The 23,177-nt window shown below is 34.9% G+C and overlaps 1 protein-coding gene and 1 non-coding gene across 2 annotated transcripts in view; one reads left to right on the top strand and one right to left on the bottom strand.

Moving 5' to 3' along the window:
• PIK3C2G (phosphatidylinositol-4-phosphate 3-kinase catalytic subunit type 2 gamma) overlaps positions 1 to 23,177 on the bottom strand; it is a 348,760-nt gene that overhangs the window by 112,181 nt on the left and 213,402 nt on the right. Inside the window, exons 19-24 of the mRNA XM_049625158.1 lie at positions 18,805 to 18,985; positions 16,928 to 17,035; positions 11,098 to 11,190; positions 9,515 to 9,644; positions 4,470 to 4,606; positions 2,463 to 2,632 (exon numbers count right to left, since the gene is read on the bottom strand). Of these exons, the coding sequence (XP_049481115.1) occupies positions 2,463 to 2,632; positions 4,470 to 4,606; positions 9,515 to 9,644; positions 11,098 to 11,190; positions 16,928 to 17,035; positions 18,805 to 18,985 (819 nt within the window). The remainder of the gene's footprint in view (positions 1 to 2,462; positions 2,633 to 4,469; positions 4,607 to 9,514; positions 9,645 to 11,097; positions 11,191 to 16,927; positions 17,036 to 18,804; positions 18,986 to 23,177) is intronic.
• On the top strand, positions 6,973 to 7,079 carry LOC125920473 (U6 spliceosomal RNA). Its single transcript, XR_007457065.1, has one exon. It is a non-coding gene; the product is annotated as a U6 spliceosomal RNA (small nuclear RNA).

Below are 23,177 nucleotides of genomic sequence, written 5' to 3'. Positions count from 1 at the left end.
AAGGGAGGAAAGTAGGGAGTAGGAAAAAATAGATGAAAGGGATTAATAGGTACAAACTTCCAGTTAAAAAATAAATAAGGCACAGGGATGAAATGTACAGCATAGGGAATATAGTTAATAATGTAATAACTGTGTGGTGACAGATGGTGACTACACTTGTGGTGAGCATTTTGTAATCTATAGAATTGCTGAATCATATGTTGTACACCTGAAACTAATATAATATCATATGTCAAAAAAATTGCCAAATCAGAAGCAGCAGTAGCTCTTGTAATATTAATAAACAAACAAATTGAGCTCCACCTTTTTTATAGACCCTGGTACATATCTCCATTATAGGACTTACCGTATTGTTTAGTAACTTGTTCTTATTTTTTATGACTTATTCGATTTTTTCTGTGAAACTGAAATATTTTTATTCCTTTTTTAACCACCCACATGGTCAACACTATTGCTGGTTAAATAAATGAGTAAGCGTTAGCCCAAATATCCAGTGGACAATACAGCAAAATAAATAAATAAAGATGTCAGAATTGAAATCTAATCTTTAAATTTCTAGGAAAGAATGGATTGTAGGGAAAAAGTATTATATGGGTAAATTATGTTCATGCTTATGTACATTAATTAGCTTTTGTCTTTCATAAACTAGGTATCTTGCTTCTATGCTTTTCTGATAGTCCGTACATCTCTCTATTTCTGCCTTTATCACATTTTATAATGATTATTTATGTTTTTGTCTTCTAGTATTCTAAGAAAGAGCAAACCCCATTGAGGTGGTAAATGTGTACTATCCACCTTTGTATCCTCAAGATTTATCACAGTGCTTGGCACACAGATTATCCTCAGTAGATTTTTAAGGAATGAATGCAGATGTGGTGAATTTTCTTGAGGTAGTCATAATAGAAGGCAATGCATTGAAAATAACAACATATGAAATGATTCCATTTGTATGCTTCTACAAAATAGGAGATACCATATTATGTAGTTTATATTGGCATTTTAATACCAGATAACTGCCATCTAGTGAGAGTTCATCATGTTATATTATAGAAGACATTATTATTCCTTTGAGTAGATACTTTTAGCTAAAAGTGAGTGATTACTCTTTGGAATGATTTGGTCCCATTTCTACTTTAAGGTATTGTATCTTTTTAAAGCAAGGGACTTTAGTCTTAAACTTTGGGTTTCCTTGTCCCAGTTCAAATAAAATAAAACAAAAACTTATTCATCCACCAGTCTTTTTGGTTTCAGTAAATGATATAATTATTTGTTAAGATTAAAGATCCAGGCATTATCCAGGCAAAATAGAATGTTTTCTTTTCTATTTCTACTTGCTAAGCCCCTCCCCCAGCCATTAGTCACTGCCAATGTCCAATCAATTAGCAGGTCTTATGGCTCTGACCCCAAATTATATTCTGAATCTCAGTTTTTACCACTTCTTTTCCATTAAGGCCTTGCCCTAATCATTGTAGTAGACTCCTAACTGTTCTTACTACTTCACAGGAGAGAAGAACACGTTTTGAAATCCACTGAAATCCATCAATGGCTTGCCCCGCACCCAAAATAAAAACCAACCTTCATACCATGTCCTCAGTGCCCTACTTGGTCTGGCCTCCTCAAGCTCTTCACCTTTACATCTTACTGCCTGCCCCCTCTCCATCCACTTCCAGGTCCCAGGTCTTCTTATCACTGGATCATACTAGGCTTATTTTCATGCTCATGACTATTACTTTTGTTGTTCTCTTTTCTTAGAAATCTATTCTCATGGATTTCCACAAGGTAGATAATTAATTACACAGCGGTCTCTCATCTCTTTCTAGAGGCCTCTTTAAAATGGCATCCCTGCTCCAGTCACTCTCCATATAATTTCTTTGCTTCAGTTTCTTATTAAGAAATCAAATTCTTCATTTACTCATATTATTTCTTTACATGCTAACTTGTTTAATGTGTATCATTCTTCCTAGAAAGATTATCAGGTTTGTGTCTTCCTTGTTTGCTGTTACATCCTCAGAGCCTTGATCGGTTGTTGCTCACTGGGTATTTTTGAAATGACTTAAGGTTATTTCAGTGTAGGAAATGTGCTAGTTTTGTGATATGTAGACCAGGGATGGTGATTGCTATGGGCAATATACTGGATGTATTGAGACCACGAATTCATGCCTCATTGTCCATTCAGGGTTTATAAGAAAGCAAGAATGTTATATTTCAGACAATTCAGACTGGAGCAGGATTAGTTTCTCATGGGAGAAGTCCACTAACAATTTGAGGAAACCTAATTTAAAAATTATATTGAAGAAAATATTTCCTTCAATCATATTAGACATATAAACATGTTTATGTTATCTGGGGGGATTTGAGAGCTGGGGGAGCAAGCCATCTGCCGGGTTTCTATGCTATTACATGTCCTATATCACTCCGGGACATTGCTTAATTACTGTAATAGACATTATTTGCACACTGACCTTTTTATCCCTCCAAATGTTTGTGCATGACCTAGGAATTTTCCAAAGTCAATATGAAACATGTGGCCTGACTTTGTCAGCATGATATTGTCGTTATGTCGGTCACAGACTCCCAGGATGAACGTTACCACACACCAGCCGGCACAGGAATAGAAAAAGTTCCTCAAGGCCTAATTGGTTGAAAAGAAATAACACAAAGATAACACACAGATAAAATAAGCAAATGCATTAGCATCAGAGATAATGGTAAAAAGTAGTATAAAAAGCGAAATTACATAATCGAGACCCACTTCTACGTCTCAGTTGAGAGAAGATTATGATTAAATGACTGGTTCTTGATATGCTATAGAAGAACATGAAGCAATTTCTTCTGTGGCTAATAAATGTTTTCATTTAAATTGGGCAAAATATCTCTTTCATTCAGTTGGATCTAATTTTCATAGCTTATTGAAGAGGATTCCTGGTGTATTTTTTTGATGTCCCAAGTATACAATATTGAATGATTTTTTTTCAAGGTAAAAGAAGAAGGAAAAATATGGCTCAATATTTCCTATCCCCAGAGAAACTTAAAATGTCAATTTTGAATATTTGAATTTGTAACACAGAAAAAACTGTATTGAGATATAGGTAATATATTATGTTTATCCTTACAAATATGTCATCCAGCTAATGTCCAAAAGTGTCTTGGTACAGTATACATCAGTGAATGTCTGTGTGGGTGGAAGCAGGTTATCACTAAGTCAATTGTGGCTTCTGTTTCTTTAATAAACAGAGGTTTCTTGCCAAAATTACTCTTTGTTTTCAAATGTTTCCTGAGTACACATTATTTTCATCAGTGATACAACCAAGACTGTAACCATGGTGGAGCTGTGAGTGATTGGTTGGGCCATGGTAATGGGTCTCCTGGAACGGTGTGGCTGACATGCTGGAGTGGAAATCTATGTCACTGGATTACCTGTCTTCGTTCCAGATATCCCAAGTGCCTGAACAAGTCACTTAATTTGTCTCATTATATATGTTTCACTTACGAAGTGAAGATAATAAAAGATGCCCTTATGTGTAGCTGTGAAGAGCAAATATATGTGTAAACACCTCAAACGATATAACCCCAGGGATTTGTGCAAAACTCAAGTTCTAATTTTGTGAATGATTACAAAATAGATTTCAAGGTAATGCCACCTCATCTTTGTTATTTGACCTCCAAAACCCCATATTTTGCTCCACTTCAATCTCATAGAAATCTGAAACCGATGAACTCTTGGGTCTCCCTATCATGGCCTGTGTTAACTAGGGTGACCGATCATTCCAGTTTGTTCAGGACTGAGGAGTTGCCTAGAATGAAGAAATTTCAGTGCTCAGGACAGTTTGGAGAAAATTCAGTGCTAGCCCTTATTGTATCTTTGTGTGAATTAGCATAAAGATGTTCCTCCCTCCAGGTAGACCCAGCTGGACCAGTTCATGCTTTGGCAAGTGGAATAAAGCCTGGATTTAAGCAACTCATTCCTCAGCTGGGAGCCCTGGTAGATGGCAGAACCTGCACAACTATACACCACAGGCCAGATGCCAGCATGAAGGGAAATGGGAAAAAATGTTTTCAGTCAAATATAATAGTACATTTTGTAAAGTTCTGAGATATTTATGCATTTTACAAACATTGGAAGAATAAGGCATGAAAAAGTAGAGCTCGGCAGAAGAAATGCATTGCAAAGGAAGGAGAGGGATTTATAGAAACTGGAGGTTGTATACAGATAGTCAGAGATAACTTGAAAGAAGTAGTTTCAAGGAGCAACATCTCAAGAGAGATGGCTGTAAGAAACAAAACCAAATACAGAAATTTTATCTAGTTAATATACCATTTAAACTGGATCATTATTACTAAGCTGATGACTGCATGGATTAGAACTCAAGGTGTCCTTAATTTACTTTTTCATGAAACACAATAGTTAATGATCCAGAGCATATTCTTCTTTAAGTACATTATTTAAAATTAGCTACAGCAGGACAAACCTTTTCATAATCTGCCTTTAAATGGTTGTGCTGACTGAACCATTTTTTGATTGTGTTTTCTTTCAATGGTCCTATCAGTCCAGAATGGCGATGGATCTTTGCTAGGGTGATGGCATCGGGCACCATCTGCACCAATCCTGGTTGATAAAAAAGAGATGATATAAATAATTTCTTCTTCACAAGATGAGGAGTACTTAGCTAACACATCTTGACCTATGTGGCAACAATACTTCTCAGCACTACTTCAGTTATCCTTTTCTTTGTAAACCTTCTTTTCTGAAGAAGACTTATCTGGATGAAGAAGACTTCCTTCTAATTTTTCTGAAGTCCTGGGGAGCACTTATTGTGTTTGGAACTATCAGAAGAAGCTTCACTATTTTTTTTTGAACTACAGTAGAGAGCCAATCTAGACGGTCTCACAGAACTCTCAGACAATAAGGTAGTCGGTTAATTACTGTATGACTTGTGCATTCATTTACAGTTGAAGAGAGGACATCCAAACTTGTATAACAAGCGTATTTATGATAGAAGAGAACCAAATACAATATCCATAACAAATATTTCAAATATATTATAAAAATCAAGGTTCAGGTTAATGAAAGCTTCATAGTTAAATGTCCCATTTCTAGGAGTGAACAGAATAATTGCAGTAAACATGTGGAGAGCCATCTGCTCCTTTCTTCTCAGCCAACATTAAAGACAAACTATGCTAATAATTTTTTAAAGGGGAGCATATATTGATTGAACTTCATTAGGACCTTTGCCCCACTGGCCATGTATCCATTAAGGCTTTTTTCATTGTGTTCCTAAGGTTATTAAAATGTAAATATTTTCAAATCTTCTGATTTTTATTCTGTACAGAATAGCAATTTAGACCCAGTATTTAATAAAACTGCCCAGACTAATGTCCACAAAACAACCTGTAATATACTGTTCTGTAAATAAAATCACTGAAAGAAATTAAAGTCTAGTATTTTTGATTTCCACAATCTTGAAAATTGCAAGAGTTGAAAACTCAAATGTCCAAAGAGACCAAGGACACAAATGAAACTATTTGAAAAGAGAGATGTTTGAATTTATGAAACTATTTCATAATCTGTCTTCAAACATTCAGATTAAACAACAATTAATCAAATCACAGTGTTGGTAAATGAAACACTTCTCTGTGCTGGAGTTGGCCAGCAGTAGCTGGTTGCAGCCTTAATCTCTCTTAATATTTAATAGTCCAGTTGTGACTCTTAGACATCTACATTGCTGGATCAGAAAGAAATTTAAACATGGGGAGTGGGAATGGAATATTGAATGCTGCAGAAATAACCTATAAAGCATATCTGAAGGAAGGAAGGAAGGAAGGAAGGAAGGAAGGAAGGAAGGGGAGAAAGAGAGATAGGGAGAGGAAGGAAAGAATGGAGGGAGGAAAGGAGGGGGGAAGGAGGGAGGAAGGAAGGACATAACTGAATACTCTAGAAGTAAATCTTGGGCTTATCCTTAATATCATAGTACTTCTCCTTTCTCCCCAACAGTATTTGGCTCTCATGCAGGTTTTCTCATGTGTATTAAGTGAGATAGAAAATGTAAGGCTTTACATTTTGTATTAATGTAATAATTTTAGAGAGAGGTGATTCCTCTTTCTAATACTGAACATTTCCTTCCTCAAATTTCCAGTTCCTCCACTTAATACACCTAAAGGGAAATCACCTTCTATCTGGTTCCTTAGTACTTCATTGCCTCACATTTGACCATGTCCAAAATAAAGACTTAGATTATTACACCATTTAGATACTGTGCTGTAGCAATGTCAGTTACTTTCCAGACCACATTTGTCTTTAGGGAATTAATCTTTGCTAAATCCCAAGCCATTTATCATAAGACTTACATTGCTGACTACCCTGAAAACCTTGCACCTAATTTTTAACAACCATGGTGGCCAAATTTTGTCTATTAATAAAACCATAAATTACATTTTATACATTTTAAGATAGTATGTATCATACACCTTTTAAATACTATCAAATCTGTGCACATTGAGTAATATGTATAGTTCTATTCTTATAGTCCTTGAATGCAGAGATTCTCCAATTTTAGTGTGTATATATATATATATATATATATATATATATATATATCACTTGGGGGTCTTGTTAAAAGGTAGGCTCTAATTCTTTAGGGTAGGGGTGAGGTCTGAGATTCTGCATTTCTGACAAGTTCCCAGGTGATGCTAATGCTGCTGATTCCCCGGGTCACATTTTAAATAGTAAGTTTCTTGGGGACAGAACTTTTCAAGGTGGTGTCATATAAGGCAGTGGCTCTCAAACTGGGGTGCATAAGAAATAATAGAGCAGCTTTTTACAGTCACAAAGACTTGAGAACCCCCTCCTCTCTTCAATGCCTACATAGAGAACGTGATTTAGTACCTGGTTGGGTCTAGTTATCTCTACTCCATTTCCCCTAAAGTAACTTTTACGCCCATCAAATTTGGAGAGCCAACAATAAAATAAATCCTGTGCTCCCTTCAGCAGCACATGTAGTAAAATTGGAACAATACAGAGAAGATTAGCACGGCCCCTGCACAAGGATGACATGCAAATTCATGAAGCTTCCATATTTTTCTGCCATTTGCACCAACGTGGATGGAAATAGAGAGTATTATGCTGCGAAATAAGTCAGTCAGAGAAAGACAGACACCATATGTTTTCATTCATATGTGGATCTTGAGAAACTTAACAGAAGACCATGGGGGAAGGGAAGGGGGAAAAAAGTTACAAACAGAGAGGCAGGGAGGCAAACCATAAGAGACTCTTAAAAACTGAGAATAAACTGAGGGTTGATAGAGGGGGGTGGGAGGGAGGGGAAAGTGGGTGATGGGCATTGAGGAGGGCACTTGTTGGGATGAGCACTGGGTGTTGTATGGAAGCCAGTTTGACAATATATTTTTTAAAAAGATAAATAACTAAATAAAATAAATCCTAAAGAATTATTTGTCTTGATAGGCTCTCTTAAATCTCCTGGACATCATGTACAAAATAGTCATGTGAATTATAATCAACAATCATGTTGATAAAGTCATGCAAACTTCTGGCCTGGAATATACTCTCCTTAAGGGCAGCAACTCTGATTAGCTCATTTTAGTATACTTTACCTTACTCTGTGATATTTTTTCAAAATAATAGATATTCAATAAGCCTTGGAAGCATAATAAAAATGGAACCTGAGCTCCTAAAAATGACATTTGCCTTAAAGATTTCTATTTTTCTTGAAGAAGTATTTTGCCAGTATAACGCCCTCTCAAATCTTACAACTATAGAAGATTGTTGATAGATAGGAGAGAATAATAGCTTGCTTGTTTTACAACATCTGCAACTGTGGACAAGTCTACATTCATATTTATTGAGCCATTTTATTAACTTTAAAAGATTTAGCCTCTGTTATATTCTATAGTTATAAACAAAGAAATGAGAAGATGGAATTGAAGAATTCCACAGAGGGGGCATCTGGGTGGCTCAGTCAGTTAAGTGCCCAACTCTTGGTTTCAGCCCAGGTCATGATCTCACAGTTAGATCTCACAGTTTGAGTCTCAGTGTCAGGCTTCCTGCTGACTCCGCAGAGCCTGCTTGAGATTCTCTCTCCCTCCCTCTCTCTCTGCCCCTCCCTTGCTTGCACACTTGCATGCTCTCTCTCTCTAAATAAATAAACTTAAAAAAATCTTAAAAAAAAAGAATTCCACTGAAGTCAGTGATATATTCAATTTCTGAAGAAAAGGTGATCCTTATGACATCAAAAAGTTCAGCTTGGTTCATCTAGCTTTATTCTTACTCTTTCAATACATTAGAATTTGAAAAAGTTCAGTTACCCATGTAAAAAAAGGGAGAGTAAAACTCAAGGAATAACAATCTCAGAGCAGTGATGATAAAGACTCTTAGGAAATAGAGCTTTAGAAAGGGTAAAGGGGTAGACACTTGTCCTGAAAGCAAAAGCCCTATTATCAGAATCAGAACAATTGGGTAGTGTAACTTGTAACAGAGTTATCCTGAAGGATCAGGTTGCAAGTTAAACTAAAGTGGAGGTGCTTCTGTACTTAGTTTCTAAAGTCTCAAGTCATGGTTGTCTGGGGTACTGAGCCTAGTGGTGGAACCTCAGGAACTGGGGGGGTCAGACAGTGATAGTTTTCTGTTAGGTTTAAATTGTAGCTCTTTCTTAATAAAACAAAACAAAACAAAACAAAACAAAACAAAACACCCACAACAGACCAAAAGAAACAAACTACACGGTTCTAGGTTCTGTCTCTGGTTCTATGATTTTTTTTTATCCCTTTGTTTATGTAAATGTATCTGCTGTAATTTCTACCAATTAATTTAATGAAATTCTAAGTGGTGATGACCACATTTTAAAAAGATTATAAGGAATCTTAGGAATTATTTCTTCAATTTAGCACCATTGTAATTAAGTACAACTTTTACCTGTGATGTTTTGCTAATAATTTGGGTGGACCATTGACATTATTTTCATTGAAAATGTGTATAAATGTAATTGTATTTCTATATTTTATATTACATTTCTATAATAATATATTGGAATGTTCAAAGTTTGCATATTTGGTCATCTTTGACTATTGATATTATGATTTACTGAAACATCTTTTAGAAATTAAATGCAGGTTTATAAGGTATTTAGAATGTTCAGAACTCCTTTAAGCATTTGCGACTTTGTGAATTTTATGTTAATAGGCAGCGATTGAATTTTTTTGAACAAGTAGGTTTTTCTATTATTATCTTTAAGAGAAAAAAAACACACAAAAGATACAGGAAAAGATACCATGGTTAACATCTGGAATGTTAAAATCTTAATTACTATCATCAAAGACATTACATTCCATGTAAACTATTTTGAAAATAATTCTTTTTAAGAAAGAAGAATGACTTTTATATAGTTCTTTTGATTTTAAAATTTATAGTGTAAAATGAAGGCTGTGAAAGTTTGGTGTCATGCTACCAGTGAATGTTTGAGATAAATAATGTAAGTCAAATCACTTTCTAATCTATACTGACCTTGACCTTTTCCTGTGGATAGACATCTATAAATGATCATTTGCATATCCAAGCCCTCTTGCAGCCAAATATTGTCCATCACTTGAATAATCTGCAGAACAAGCATATCCTGACGGAGATCATCGCCAGCCTGTTAAAAACAAAATTATAGACTGGATTTCTCCTTGAATTCCATTAAAGGCCTTCAAATATGGTATATGTCATTTCTTTCCTCAAAGAAATTTCTAGCCAGACTTAGGATGGTTTCAATTGTTTTATTAGTACTAAGAACATCTTGTGTTTCTGAGAGAAGATCAAAGAAAATAAGAACTTTCCTTTAAATGATTACAGAAGCTTCAGCCATCAAGTTAGAAGTTGCTTGGAATGGTGTTCCTGATAATAATCTTTCAATTTATCATCCACGTGCAATGTCTTAGACTTAAAGTCTACAGAAGAGAGACTCAATTAATGTTTATCCAAATTTCAAACTCAACCAAGAGAGATTTCTTTCGAACTGAAACACTATTTCGTATGCCATAAATGTATATACTGATATACAGTTAGAATACCAAGAGCTTCTTGACTAGGAGTATAAATAGCACACACAGGATTCATTAGACTTTAAATCATTGACTTCTCATATTATGAAGGTGGTTAAAAAGTTTGCAGAGTAAACAGCCTTTGATAATAAGAAGAAATGATTAAGAGATGGTTTTCTAGCATAAGTGAAGGAAATGGAATATGTCCAAAGGGAAGGAGGATAGTTTTATGCTTTTAAACTAACAGGTTTGGTTTTGAAAATGCTTTCTAAATAATATGCAGAAAAATATTCCAAGATGAAATTTTGTTATTTTTTTTCTTCATCAAAAATGCAGTGTCATGTGACCATTAATGCTTGAGGTGACACAGGTCAAAGCCAAAGTAGGGTGTGCTAAAAATTACCCTCAAAAATAGTCAAAATCCACCAAATAATTCACTCTGAGAGCTGGTTGTCTGGTTTGGCTGAATAATTGATTAAATTAAGTGAATGAATGTAAATTCTTACTGTTCCACTACAGTTTCTTCTTCAGTCCCTCTTTCCTACCTGTCTTTAACTCTGTTACTACCTTTTACTCTTTTCTCATGGGATTCATGATAAAGACTGATTTGGCCCATATTTATTTAAAAAGAAGAAAATAACTCAAATTATTAAAATAAGCAAGTTCTTGCATATAAGAATTTTATGTTAAATTAACATATCATTTGAGTTTCAGCTAATATTGATTCTAATTTAGTATATAAACCAAAAGAAAACTCTTCCACTAAGGGCTAACCAAACATTCCACATTCTGTGCTACTCAAAAGTGATTATATAATTTTATTCATTGAAACATCTCTTCTTAAGTTTTGCACTGAAGGTTCACTAGCTTGAGCCAATAACGATTTATTTATTATCAATCACAGTTTGACATGTACAATAATTCTGTAAAAATGCAGAATAAAAATAACTGGAATCCTCTGTGTTGTTGCCAGCGGAAAATAGCTATAATCATTTCTTTTTGTGAGAAATAAATCAATAATTCTACCTGTGAAATCAATTTGATGTTTCAGGAGGGCTACTGTACCTTAAAAATGACGCTGATGTTTTTGCCTATTGGGTTAGCATTGATGAAAGTAATCTTCAGTGGCAAAGCATTAGATGTGAAATATGAACATGCCTATGGAAAGAGAAGGAAAAAATTGCTTAGAAAAATAAAGGAACAAGAACACTTTCCATGAAATCACAGGCATCTTGGATAATTTGTTATAGAAGCGAATATAACACATATGAATAATTTTTACAATTTGGAACAAAGAAACATATTTATTAACAACAACAACAAAACAACTTTAGTCTACTAACCAAAACCTTTACTTAGAAATTGAAAATACAGCTTCTTGGCAGGCTGTAAGTCTTCAACTACATTTTTTTCTCACTGAACAGTGGTGATATGTTGGGAGGTTAAATAAACTAAGTAGTATGTAAATATTGTGTTTATGCTAGTTGGTTAATATCTAAAAGATAAAATTGTTATTAAAAAATCTATTTCCATTTAATTATTTCTTCCCTGCAGCATACTTTAAGGAAATATGGATATAGAGTTAAGAAAATCCTGGTGCAGTAACTCTGGAAAACAGTATGGAGGTTCCTCAAAAAATTAAAAATCAAATTACCCTATGACCCTAGCACTACTAGGAATTTATCCAAAGGATACAGGAGTGCTGATTCATAGAGGCACATGTACCCCAATGTTTATAGCAGTGCTATCTACAATAGCCAAATTATGAAAAGAGCTCCAATGTCCATCAACTGATGAATGGATAAAGAAGATGTGGTATATATTATATATTTATATTTATATACACAATGGAATACTACTTGGCAATGAAAAAGAATGAAATTTTGCCATTTGCAACAACATGGATGGAACTGGAGTGTATTGTGCTAAGTGAAATAAGTCAGTCAGAGAATGATATATGATTTCGCTCGTATGTGGAATTTGTGAAACTTAACAGAAGACCGTAGGAGAATGGAAGGAAAAATAAGATACAAACAGAGAGGGAGGTAAACCATAAGAGACTCTTAAATACAGAGAACAAACTGAGGGTTGATGGGGTTAGGGGGTTGGGGGTGGGGAAAATGGGTGATGGGCATTGAGGAGGGTACTTATTGGGAGAACTGGAAGTTGTATGTAAGTGATGAATCACGGGAATCTACTTCTGAAACCAAGACTACACTGTACATTAGCTAACAACAACAAATAAATAAAATTAAAAGAAAAAAAGAAAGAAAGACTTGGGGCACCTGGGTGGCTCAGTTGGTTAAGTGTCTGACTTTGGCTCAGGTCATGATCTCGCGGTTAGTGAGTATGAGCCCTGCATTGGGCTCTGTGCTGACAGCTCAGAGTCTGGAGCCTGCTTCAGATTCTGTCTGTCTGTCTGTCTGTCTGTCTCTCTCTTTGTCCCTCCCCACTCATGCTCTGTCTCTCTCTCTCTCTCAAAAATAAATAAACATTAAAAAATGTTAAAAAAAAAAAAAGAAGATCTGAATTCAAATTTGAACTCTGTAACTAATTAGCTGCAAGATCTTGGGTAAGTTACTGAAATGTTTGTATCCCACTGAAAAATGGGGATAATAACCCCTGTCTCAAACATATTTGTAATAGACATATGGACTAATGGATATAAAAGAGCTTCTACAGTGCCTGACACTAATTGAGTACTTAAAAAAAAAATAATGCATTCCCTTTCTCTTTTTTGTTAATGAACATTTTCTTACCTTCACAAATAACAGTACAACATATTTCATTTCAAATTCATTTCATCTTTTCATTTCTTTCAATTACACTTTGCATTTCCACTTTCAGCTTATGATATTGACTACTTTCCATTATACTTTCCTTGTTGCTTATTTTCCTTTATGTTCTTACAATTGTTTGAGTGTCAAAGGCTATATGTCTTTAGGCTATTAGAGACTTCATGTTGACAGTGAAGAGTTAAATCAATACTAAATAAAGGAAAATAATGTGATGGTTTCAATTTATCAACTTAGTAAAATACGACATCAATACATGTTGAAAGATCAGCTTGAATATCATTATTTTTGAGAAGTCTGAAATCGGTAGAGGTAGAGAGGAAAGGATATATTTTTTTAACTTAACCTATCAATAGAAATCTAACCTAATCCCTAAGCAAACAGAAACTCTTGCTTACTGAATCAATTCGAGGTTTATAGTAAATAGGTGAGGCTGCTTATTAAGTAATGAATTCTTGCTTCAAGAATCAGTCAATCAAGGAACATATGACCTTCTTTCATGGTATTGAATTAGGAAATCCTGTATTAGACCAGAAATGAGTCTAGATTAGTGGTTTTCAAACTGTGCTCATCCAATTCTTGAGGGTCTTTTTGAGACATCCAAGTCCAGGGAAGAGAAAAAGGGCAAAGGGAGGCTGAAGGCAAAGCTTAATTACATCACTCAAAGCTGTTTTGCTTTAATTATTTTATAGTTTGGTTTTCACATGCAGAGTATTTTTTGAGAGTCATGAGAAAAATATTTTATATTTGACAAATAGTATGCACAAACTGTTATCTATATGGTAACAGAAAGAGACACGGTATCTTCTCTCCAAGAGCCTACAGAAAGTTGGTATGAACATATATACATATGCATTAAGTTGAAAATAATTTACAAGACCATTTATCATAGTTGAATGGAGAAGCACTTTAAAAAGACAAGTCTTTCAGAGATGAGCTGAATTTGAAGATTGTGAAAGACAGAGATTAGCAAGCAGTTTTTTTTTAAAGGCTTTCTATGAAGGGAAAGGCAAAAATGAGAATTTAGACTAGATGTTAAAAGTGGATTATGAAGGCCACAACCAAGAAACAGGAAAGAATGAATTAAATTCTTGGAAGATAATTTTATTCAAATGGTGAGATAAAAGAGCTGGAATAGAGAAAAGAAAATAAGGAAAGCTAGAATAGATAACGCAAGATATGACTTCCGTTCTTGAGAAGCACACACTAATGACATAGATTTAAAATAGCTTTTAAAAAAGGAAAGAAACCTATTAGTAAATGACATGTGTGGTCCTCACTTTCCAGGAGCAGAGAAGAGATTGCATTAAGTTATAACCACTCTCCCAAATGGTCCATTCCCTAGTGACCCAAAGGAAATGGTCCATTGTGATTAGTGCTTCCAAGGAGAGACAAGGGTAAAAGTTCTTTGAAAGAAGGTTTAATCCAAAGCTGAGACCTTTGCCCTCCATCTTGGAGAACCATACTTTAAAAAATGGACTGAGCTAGGCCAGAGTGCTTCTCCCCAGTGTAATTCACTGATGGTGATTAAAATAGAATGTTGACTGTAGTCTTTCCCATAGTCACTACATTCATAGAGCTTCTCTCCAGTGTGAACTCTCTGATGCATGATAAGCTGTGAACTATCCCAAATGGCTTTCCCACAGTCATTGCATTTATAGAGTTTTTCCCCAGATGGGTTCTCTGACATCATAAAATTGGTGCTATAACCAAAGATTTTTCCATACTTACTACATTCATAGGATTTTTCACCAGTGTGAATTCTCTGTTACACAACAAGATGTGAGTCTTGATTGCGTATTTTCCATATTTACAGGGTTTTTTGCTTGTGTGAAGTCGAGTGACATAAAATAAGACATTTACTCTGACTGAATGTCTTGTCATGCTGTATTCCAAATGTTTTTCTCTGGTACGAATTTGCTCATAGCCAACACGTTGAGAGCTCTGACTGAAGCCTTTTCCATACTGCCTATATTTATGTGCTTGTTCCCAAGTGCAGAGGCTCTGATGTCAAATAAGACATTTACACTGACTGAAAGCCTTACTATGTTCATTATTCTCACAGAGATTCTTCCCATTATGGATTCTCTGGTGGTCAAGATGGTTTCTTGAGTGAGCTTTTCCACACTAATTTCAACCGTAATGCTTCTCACTTGTATGAAGTACTTGATGTTGGAAAAGGCTTTTACTCTGAATGAAGGCCTCCTACATAAAATTTATAAGTCTTCTCCACAGGATATTATCTGAGGGTCAATGCGTAGGGAACTCTGAGTGAAGGTTTTTATATATTAAGCACATTTATAAGATTTTCCTAATTATGGAATCTCTGATCTTGAATGAGATGGGAGCAATGATGACAGGTCTTTCTATGCTTGTTACATTCATAGGGGTTCCCTCCTTTGTAGATTTTCAAATGAACCATTGTCTGAGAGGTCTCTCTAAATGTCTTATCATATTCATTACATTCTTAGAAGCTCTTGCCAGTATGGATCTTCTGATACAGGTTCTAATTGAAACCTTGCCCCATTCACCACACCTTCAGATGCTATGTATGTTCCTTCAGACCTCCTTGTTTGGCAGGACTATAGAATAGACTAAAATGTTTCCCAGGAGAGAGTGTCACCTGGTCACATCTGCTGTTTATTGCTCTATACACAGGTGCCCAGCCTTGTGTGAGGCACAGCTGACCAGAACAAATGGAGCAAAGAGGTAGCTGCTTGGTGCACTTCCCAGACTCAGGAAAAGTGTCTGCAGGTAAGTAAAGGAAAGGAGTGTGGTCCCAATTACAGGGCTAGGTGTGGTGCTAGGTGCAGTGCTAGGTCACCTGGGCTGGTGACCCTCAGCCTGATCATCTCACATGGGCATCCTCAGTAGCCACCCATTAGAGCCAACGTCCCACATCTTCAAGGTATACAAAAAAACAAGACTTAATATGGCATTGTAACTGAAAAATATGTTTTCCTCCTTAAACAACAAATCAAGAAAGGAACAACAACAGCAACAAAAATAATATCTGGACTCAATGATCCATACTGTTCTTTCTCCTTTAAGATACCATGTCTTTGAAATGCCACATTTCCCTATATTATCAGCATTAATCAGTGGATATTGCTAATGACTAAAAAGTTACACAATTTTTGAAAATTAGCAATGATTTGGAACTTAGCCCAGATAGACCTATGTCAACTTATAAAATTTGATGACTTATTTTGTTATTTTTCAAAATATACTTGTGCAGCATATTAGGAAAGTTTCTAAGGTGTCTGTGAAGCAGCAAAGTCGTAAAGGCAATAGTACCAACTTCTTGGCAAGACTTTTTATATTCATGCTAATAATGGACTAATTTTTCTCCTAAGTATTGGATTTGTTTCCTTGATTGTCATATGACTTTAGTCAAGTAACATTTATTGTGCATGTGTGATAGTTTAACCTCTTTTCTTCTAAGTCTTGCCTATCAGTCTTTTCTCTATTTGCATTTCCTAGTCTTCTTGGACTTTTGAGGAGGAGGCTAATAAAGTTCATGCAAAAAAGGAGAAAGAATGATTCTAAGTTAAAGAAGTGTGACTGGCAGAGGCTTAAGAAGAAAACGAATTTGTGTCTGATGCAAGGAAGTTCACTCCAGGCATAAGTAAAATAACAAAATATATTATATGGCACACTGACCCATGAGTTTCAGTAAATTTTAAATTAAATAAAAACTGAGATGTTGTAGCTAATAATATCCTTAGCATACTAGGCATGGGTATGCACATAATCTAAATAAGCATGAAATTAAACCCAGCCTGCATAAGGTCACCAAATCAACCATTTTGAATAAATTAAGAAATCAATTTAGGGAGAAGTATCATTATTTATTTATTTATTTACTGAACTGATAGTTTATTTCTAAACCTACAAATCTTATGATGAGGTCAATGCAATCTCAACCTTACACAGTTCATCAAATGCAGCACATAGTATGGATGGGATTCGATTACTTTTTTCTTAAGGTACTTGCAATGACAATTTACAAATTGTTTTTGCCATTTCAAAAAACATACAGTGAACTAAATAATGCAAAACAAAAACACTCAGTTTATCTACCAAATAAACTGACTTACATCATGATCAATACCCCTTATACACAGGGCAGGGTTCAGAGGAAGGTGACAGGTATTTATACACTGAAAGAATTCTTCTAGTCTGCCAATCTCTTTCTTCAGTACCTCCTGTGAAAAATCATTAGAAAAAACATTTCAGAAACTGTAAAGAACTTGAATTTTCTTTCAAGTTATAATTTTCTTCTATTGATTAAATAAACTCTAATTCTGGGGCTGCATACTTGGATGCTTTGGGGTCAAACTGGTTATGTAGCCATATACAAGGAGGCAGTGGGCTAAAGACAATAGGGAGTGTTGGGGAAAATGGGGAACTAGAGCTCATTCTCTTTCTACAGGATTTTAAATTCCATTACAAACAAAACCAAAACAAAGAACTATTGTGTTCAAACAAAACACAGGATGGGATGGATTTGACTTGTGGCCCACCAACTTGCAATACCTGCTTCAAGTAATGATTAACATGATCAATTTCTGATAATTTCTTTGAATCTTAGTTTGTAACTCTCAAGATTTATACTTAATAGTAACAGTAAATTTTATTTCTTTAGTTTTAGTTTCAGTTTTTTTTAGTTTTTAGAGAGAGTGAGGGGGGGTCAGAGGAAGAGAGAGAGAGAGAGAGAAAGAGAGTATGTCAAGCAGACTCCATGCATAGCATGGAACCTGACAAAACATGGGGCTCGATCCCATGATCCAGGGATCATGACCAGAGCTGAAATCAAGAGTCAGACACTCAACTGACTGACCCTCCCAGGTGTCCCAGTAATAGTACATTTTAGAAAACAAATTCACATATGTTAAGAGTAATAATGGCAAAAGATGATAATTGCAGACAGTTGATAATTGTCAGAAATAGCAATGTATTTGAACAAATAGTTTACTAAATGCCAAGGAGTATATTTCCGATACTTGACTCACTACCTTCCATAGTTCTCTGTACCTGTGGGAAGGTCTGAAACCACAAACAATACCTTTAAAATTGTGTATCCCTTATCAAAAAGTGCGGAAAAACAGTAACAATTTAAAAAATAATTCAAGAGCCACCTGGGTGCTTCAGTTGGTTAAATATCCAACTCTTCATTTCGGCGCAGGTCATAATCTCACATTTCATGAGATCGAGCCCCACATCGGGCTCTGGGCTGACAGCATGGAGCCTCTGCTTGGGATTCTCTCTCCCTCTCTCTCTGCCCCTTCCCTGCTTGCTCTCTCTCTCTCTCAAAATAAATAAAAATAAACTTAAAAAAAACCTTTTTTAAAAAAACTTAAATTCTAGTTAGTTATCATACAGTGTAGTCTTAGTTTCAGGTGTACAATATAGTGATTCAACACTTCCATACACTAATTAGTACCTTTTAAAAAGAAGTAGAGAGAAATAGATAGCAGTAATTTGAATTGTGCAAATTTGTAAATGCTTCTTCCAACTCTTTTTTATTTTCTTATTTTCATGTGAAGAAGTGTTATAAAAATAGCCAGTCAAGGTGAGAGAAATATATTTATTTGAAAGAATAATGTCACTATCACTTTGGAATTTAATGCAAGTGGTCAAAAAAGGTATCAGACTTACTTAACTGTAGTATGCATCTCAAGTATGTGAGGAATTTTAAAATGTAAGAAATAAAGATGGAACTCATACACAGGTTTTATAATTTTAAACCAGTTTATTTAGCTTGCTTTCAACTTTTTGCTACCACCAGAAAATAATTAATGAGTCATTAACTTTAGACTGTAAATTGAAAAAAAAAATCTTGATTAAAATAATTGATTTGGGTACCTTAGAACTAAGTATAGACACGGAATTTACTTTCTAAGCTATGAAATTAAAACTTAATTGAACAAAAGATTAAAGAAAACACTACATGAAGATTAATTTCTCAACAAACCTGTCTTTGAGGGTCACTGGCAGACTTGACTTTTTCCCCAATGTCTCCCAGAATTTTAATAAGTTTCTTCTCTTTGGAAAACTCATCACTCAAGGCTTTTCCTGAACAGAATTGGAGAGCCGCCAATAGTTTCTGATACCAGCTTTTAAAATAAGTTTCATTCTGTGCATCCTTTAGCAGCCTGAAGGAAAGAGAGAAAAAGAATTCTTGTATCTATAGCTGATTTTTTAACCACCTCCAGCAAGAACAATCAGTGCATTTCGGACTAATCTGTATTTGGTGGTTTGGGCAGTTTAACAGCCTTGAATGGGGGAAAATGTTGTTTATTCGTTGGCAGTCATCAAATTCCATCTGATAGTTAATGAGATTCCTAGAGTGAAGAATCAATAAGAGACCTGCTTTTTATTCATTTCAGTTCACAATGCACTTTTTCTTCTTTCAGGCTTTTTAATTCTGTAACAAATACTTAAGAACATATTTTTGACTTATTAAAATAAGGACAAAGAATTTTAGAAATAGTTATTTATTAGCGACTTTACTATATTGGAACTCAACCATAAAACCTACGTTTTTCTACTTTTCTTCAAAAGACCATGTCCCCCACACTGTCACATACCTATGTATTTCTCTTTCTTCTAGTATCTTCCCTTGACTATCTGCAAGAAGATATTGTAAAGGCAAGAGCATGATTTTTGTTTTCAGGCATTTCTGGATTCAAATCTCAGTCCTATACAACTTCTAAGTAACTTAGGTTACTTAACTAGGCTGAGATTTTCTTTCTTTATCCATAAAATAAAGCAATAACTCTGACTATGCACAGCTGTACAGAACACAGAATGAGCTAATGCATTCAAAAGGGCTTAGCACAATGTACCTACTAGTCAGCCAACATGAGTTCATCTGTGTTTCATGGCCTCCCCAGCCAAATTCTGCCACTGCCTGGCTGCATGTGCATGTCATGAACATGGGAGGCATAGAACATAAAAGAGTGAGAATGCTTTGCTAGATAATGGAGTGGTAACAAATATTTTACTACTCTGTCTGCCATGTGACAATTTTTATCGCCTTGAAACTTATTCTAAGATGCTTAAACTTTACTTTCTATTATGCCCTAAACCACTGAAATAGAATAAAAAAACTAATACCTTTGAATGTTAACCTCTCTTTGATTGATTCTTTTAATCTTAACTGGTCTCTAGTCTTCTCCTTCTCTGAAAGATTAACTTTAAAGAAACTAGAAGAAAGTTATTGTGAAAATGGAACACTAAAAAAAAAAAAAAGATTAAATGCAGAGCAGTCGAAAAATATATAGATGAATTTCATTCTGCATTCTTAATTTTGCATCTCTGCCTAATATGTATTATGCTATAGAGACTCTAATACATTATTTTCATTTGTTTTATGTTCTCTGTTTCTACATACTGAAGTTAAAATATAATTAAGTGAGTATACTTTTTTTTTTTTTTTTTTAGGTAAGAGCTTGCTCTCTTGTCATTGTTATAAAGCCAACTTATCGTCTAGCACCTCTTTTGCTTTTACGTGGAATAATAGTTCTTATTTACTTCTGGAAAGCATTTTTAAAAAACCCTCAAGGGGTTAAAGAGGCATTGATGAAAAAATGTAATCCACTGCTTATTTTCAATGTAAAAAGAATATTAGACAATGAATAGTTCTCCTATACTTACCCTTATGGTGAAATTTTAAAATGTCAGATGTAATAAATGGAACCTGTCATTATTTGGAAGCTGTAAGAAAATGAGTTTTGTGTGAGTGTGAATTGGAAAGCCGCAAATGCAAGCATCCACATGTAAAACTTCAAGATGCCTTATGTAAATTATATATCTCTCAGATTCTCTCAGTATTTTGAGGACTTTGGTAATATATCATTTTATAGTGTACTTGGCTTTCAGTGAGATAGGCAGTTGATGGGTAGAGTGTTTCTATATCTTGACCAATGCTTGCCAGCATTTTCATATACTTCGAATAGTGAATCACTTGTTTTAAAAATATTTTTAACCAGTTATAGTATATAAATATAACTATAATCTCCTTACTGCTATATACATGATAAAAGGAGAAGTTATTTTGTACAGATGAAGTCAGCCTTTTACTAAAATAATTTTTTTTAAGTTTATTTATTTTGAGAGTGAGAGAGAGAGAGTGCATGTGAGCAGGGGAGGGGCAGAGAGAGAGGGAGAGAGAGAATCTCAAGCAGGCTCCATGCTGTCAGCACAGAGCCCCATGTGGGGCCCAATACCACGAAGCCATGAGATCATGACCTGAGCCAAAATCAACAGTCAGATGCTAAACCAACTGAGCCACCCAGGCGCCCCTACTAAAATAATTTTTTGAAAACATATGTTTAGAGGTGGGGGCAGTCAAGGGGACTGTCAGAATTATATAATTTGCCTTCATAATACTCTTAATTTTTTTCTGTTAGATATGTATTTGGTTATTTGATTCCTCGCTCAAAATAAAACAGATCAGGGAAATCACTGGATTCTACTCCTGAAATCAATTCTACACTGTATGCTAACTAACTTGAATTTAAATAAATACATTTTAAAAAGAACAGAGCAGGGGAGATTTGCAGAGAGAATATGACTGTGTTCTAAAAAAGATTTCAAGGCAAAGCAAACTCGCTGTATTCCACTGTGATTATTTTCCTTGTAGAATATGCCTCATTCAAACCCTACATTCCTGCTAAGATGATACATTCTCCAGGTCAAATCTGGTTCAAGCTCTATGGCTTTTGACTGACTAATGAAGAGTTTGTCTTTACACATTGCAGAAGTGAAATCATGGAGTGATGGAGTGTAGGAGATGACCATGACAGGTAACATAGTCCATCCCTATGCATGGGTGCTCTCTCTCTCACTCAAAAATAAATAAACATTAAAAAAAAGAAGAAATAAAAACAATAATCCCTTTTCAAAATGAGGTAAAAAGCATGTATCTCTTTAGTCTTTACAACTTTTACTTCCTAGTGTTTAAGAGATTTATTTAATATTTTCCCAAACTGAGGAACTTGACACATTTTTAGTCCTTACAAAGACAATCATTTCCTATGACTAGTATATTCTTAGAATATTGATTTGCTTTTTCAGAAATTTAACTTTCATTGAGTTTTGCATATAAGGAGCATTATATTGGCAAAATCTATAAATGTGGAAAATGTGATTTCCATTCAATAGTTATTTGGCAATATCTGTCAATAAACCATTTTGTAACAATTCTTATTTTAAAATGTTTATTTATTTACTTTGAGAGAGAGAGCACGCACAGTAATGACATCCATACTGTAGAGATTGTATACATTTTTAGAACACTTAAATATACGGGAGGGACCCATAAAGTATGTAGCTGACTTAATTGTATCCCCATATGTAATTTATATATGTAATATTTATTACCACCTCAAAAGTGTTCTCTTTGAAGTGTTATATGTGCACACTAATGATGTCCCGTTGTGTTCTCACTATATAGTAGATTTGATTATTGCTTCCAACTCTCTGCTTTCTCCTCTGAAGGAGATTATACATCTCCATGTGTGACTTCCAGTGCCTTCCCATAGGCAGAGTTGACTTTTCTGCCTGTTGTCAGGGTTGGTCCTGTGACTTGCTTTGGCCAATAGGATGTGAGTAATGAAATGTATATCCGTGTCCATACAGATGCTTTAAATATGCTATTATGGATTGGTTTGGCGGCTTATACTTTTCTGCTTTCTGCTGTGAAAACAGTGTATTCCAGCTGGGGGCTGCTCCTCCAGTCCTGGAGTGACAAGACAGTATAAAGCAGAGCTAAGCATTGCTGTGTGGAGTCCTGTGGAGCCGAGCCAAGCAGGACTAGAGCAAGTCTGCAGCCAATGTACTGCACGAGTAAGAAGTAAATCTTTGTTGTTGTAAGCCACTGAAATTTGGGAGCTATTTGTGGCTGTAGTAAAAACTAATGAATATGCCCAATTTTCATACTTTCTTTTTCCATTTTCTTTGCTTTTGTTTTTATTTATTTGTTTGGATTGCCTTTAGAATATGCAGCATATTTTTTACACATCCACAGTGTTAGCCCCGGGGATATTTTGGGGCATATCTAATTACTGAAAATGAACAATAGTCATCTGGAGCCAAGTCTGGTGAATTAGATGAGTGATCAATTTGAGTATACTATTTCAGATTAAAAAAAAAAACTATTAAAGTAATAAAAATGGTTTTCTTTTATGGACCATAAAAAGCCCCTAAAGGATTTAAAAAATGATTTGATCTGGCTCATTTGGGCATATAGATTCTGTTACACTGCTGACATTGTGTTGTTTTATTACTACTAACATACTTTTTGACCCATTTAAAAGTGTGAATAGGCCTATGTACCATCTG

This window comes from Panthera uncia, chromosome B4 (genome assembly GCF_023721935.1).
Source record: "Panthera uncia isolate 11264 chromosome B4, Puncia_PCG_1.0, whole genome shotgun sequence".
NCBI lineage: Eukaryota > Metazoa > Chordata > Mammalia > Carnivora > Felidae > Panthera > Panthera uncia.
This window is presented reverse-complemented; position numbering and strand designations above follow the sequence as displayed.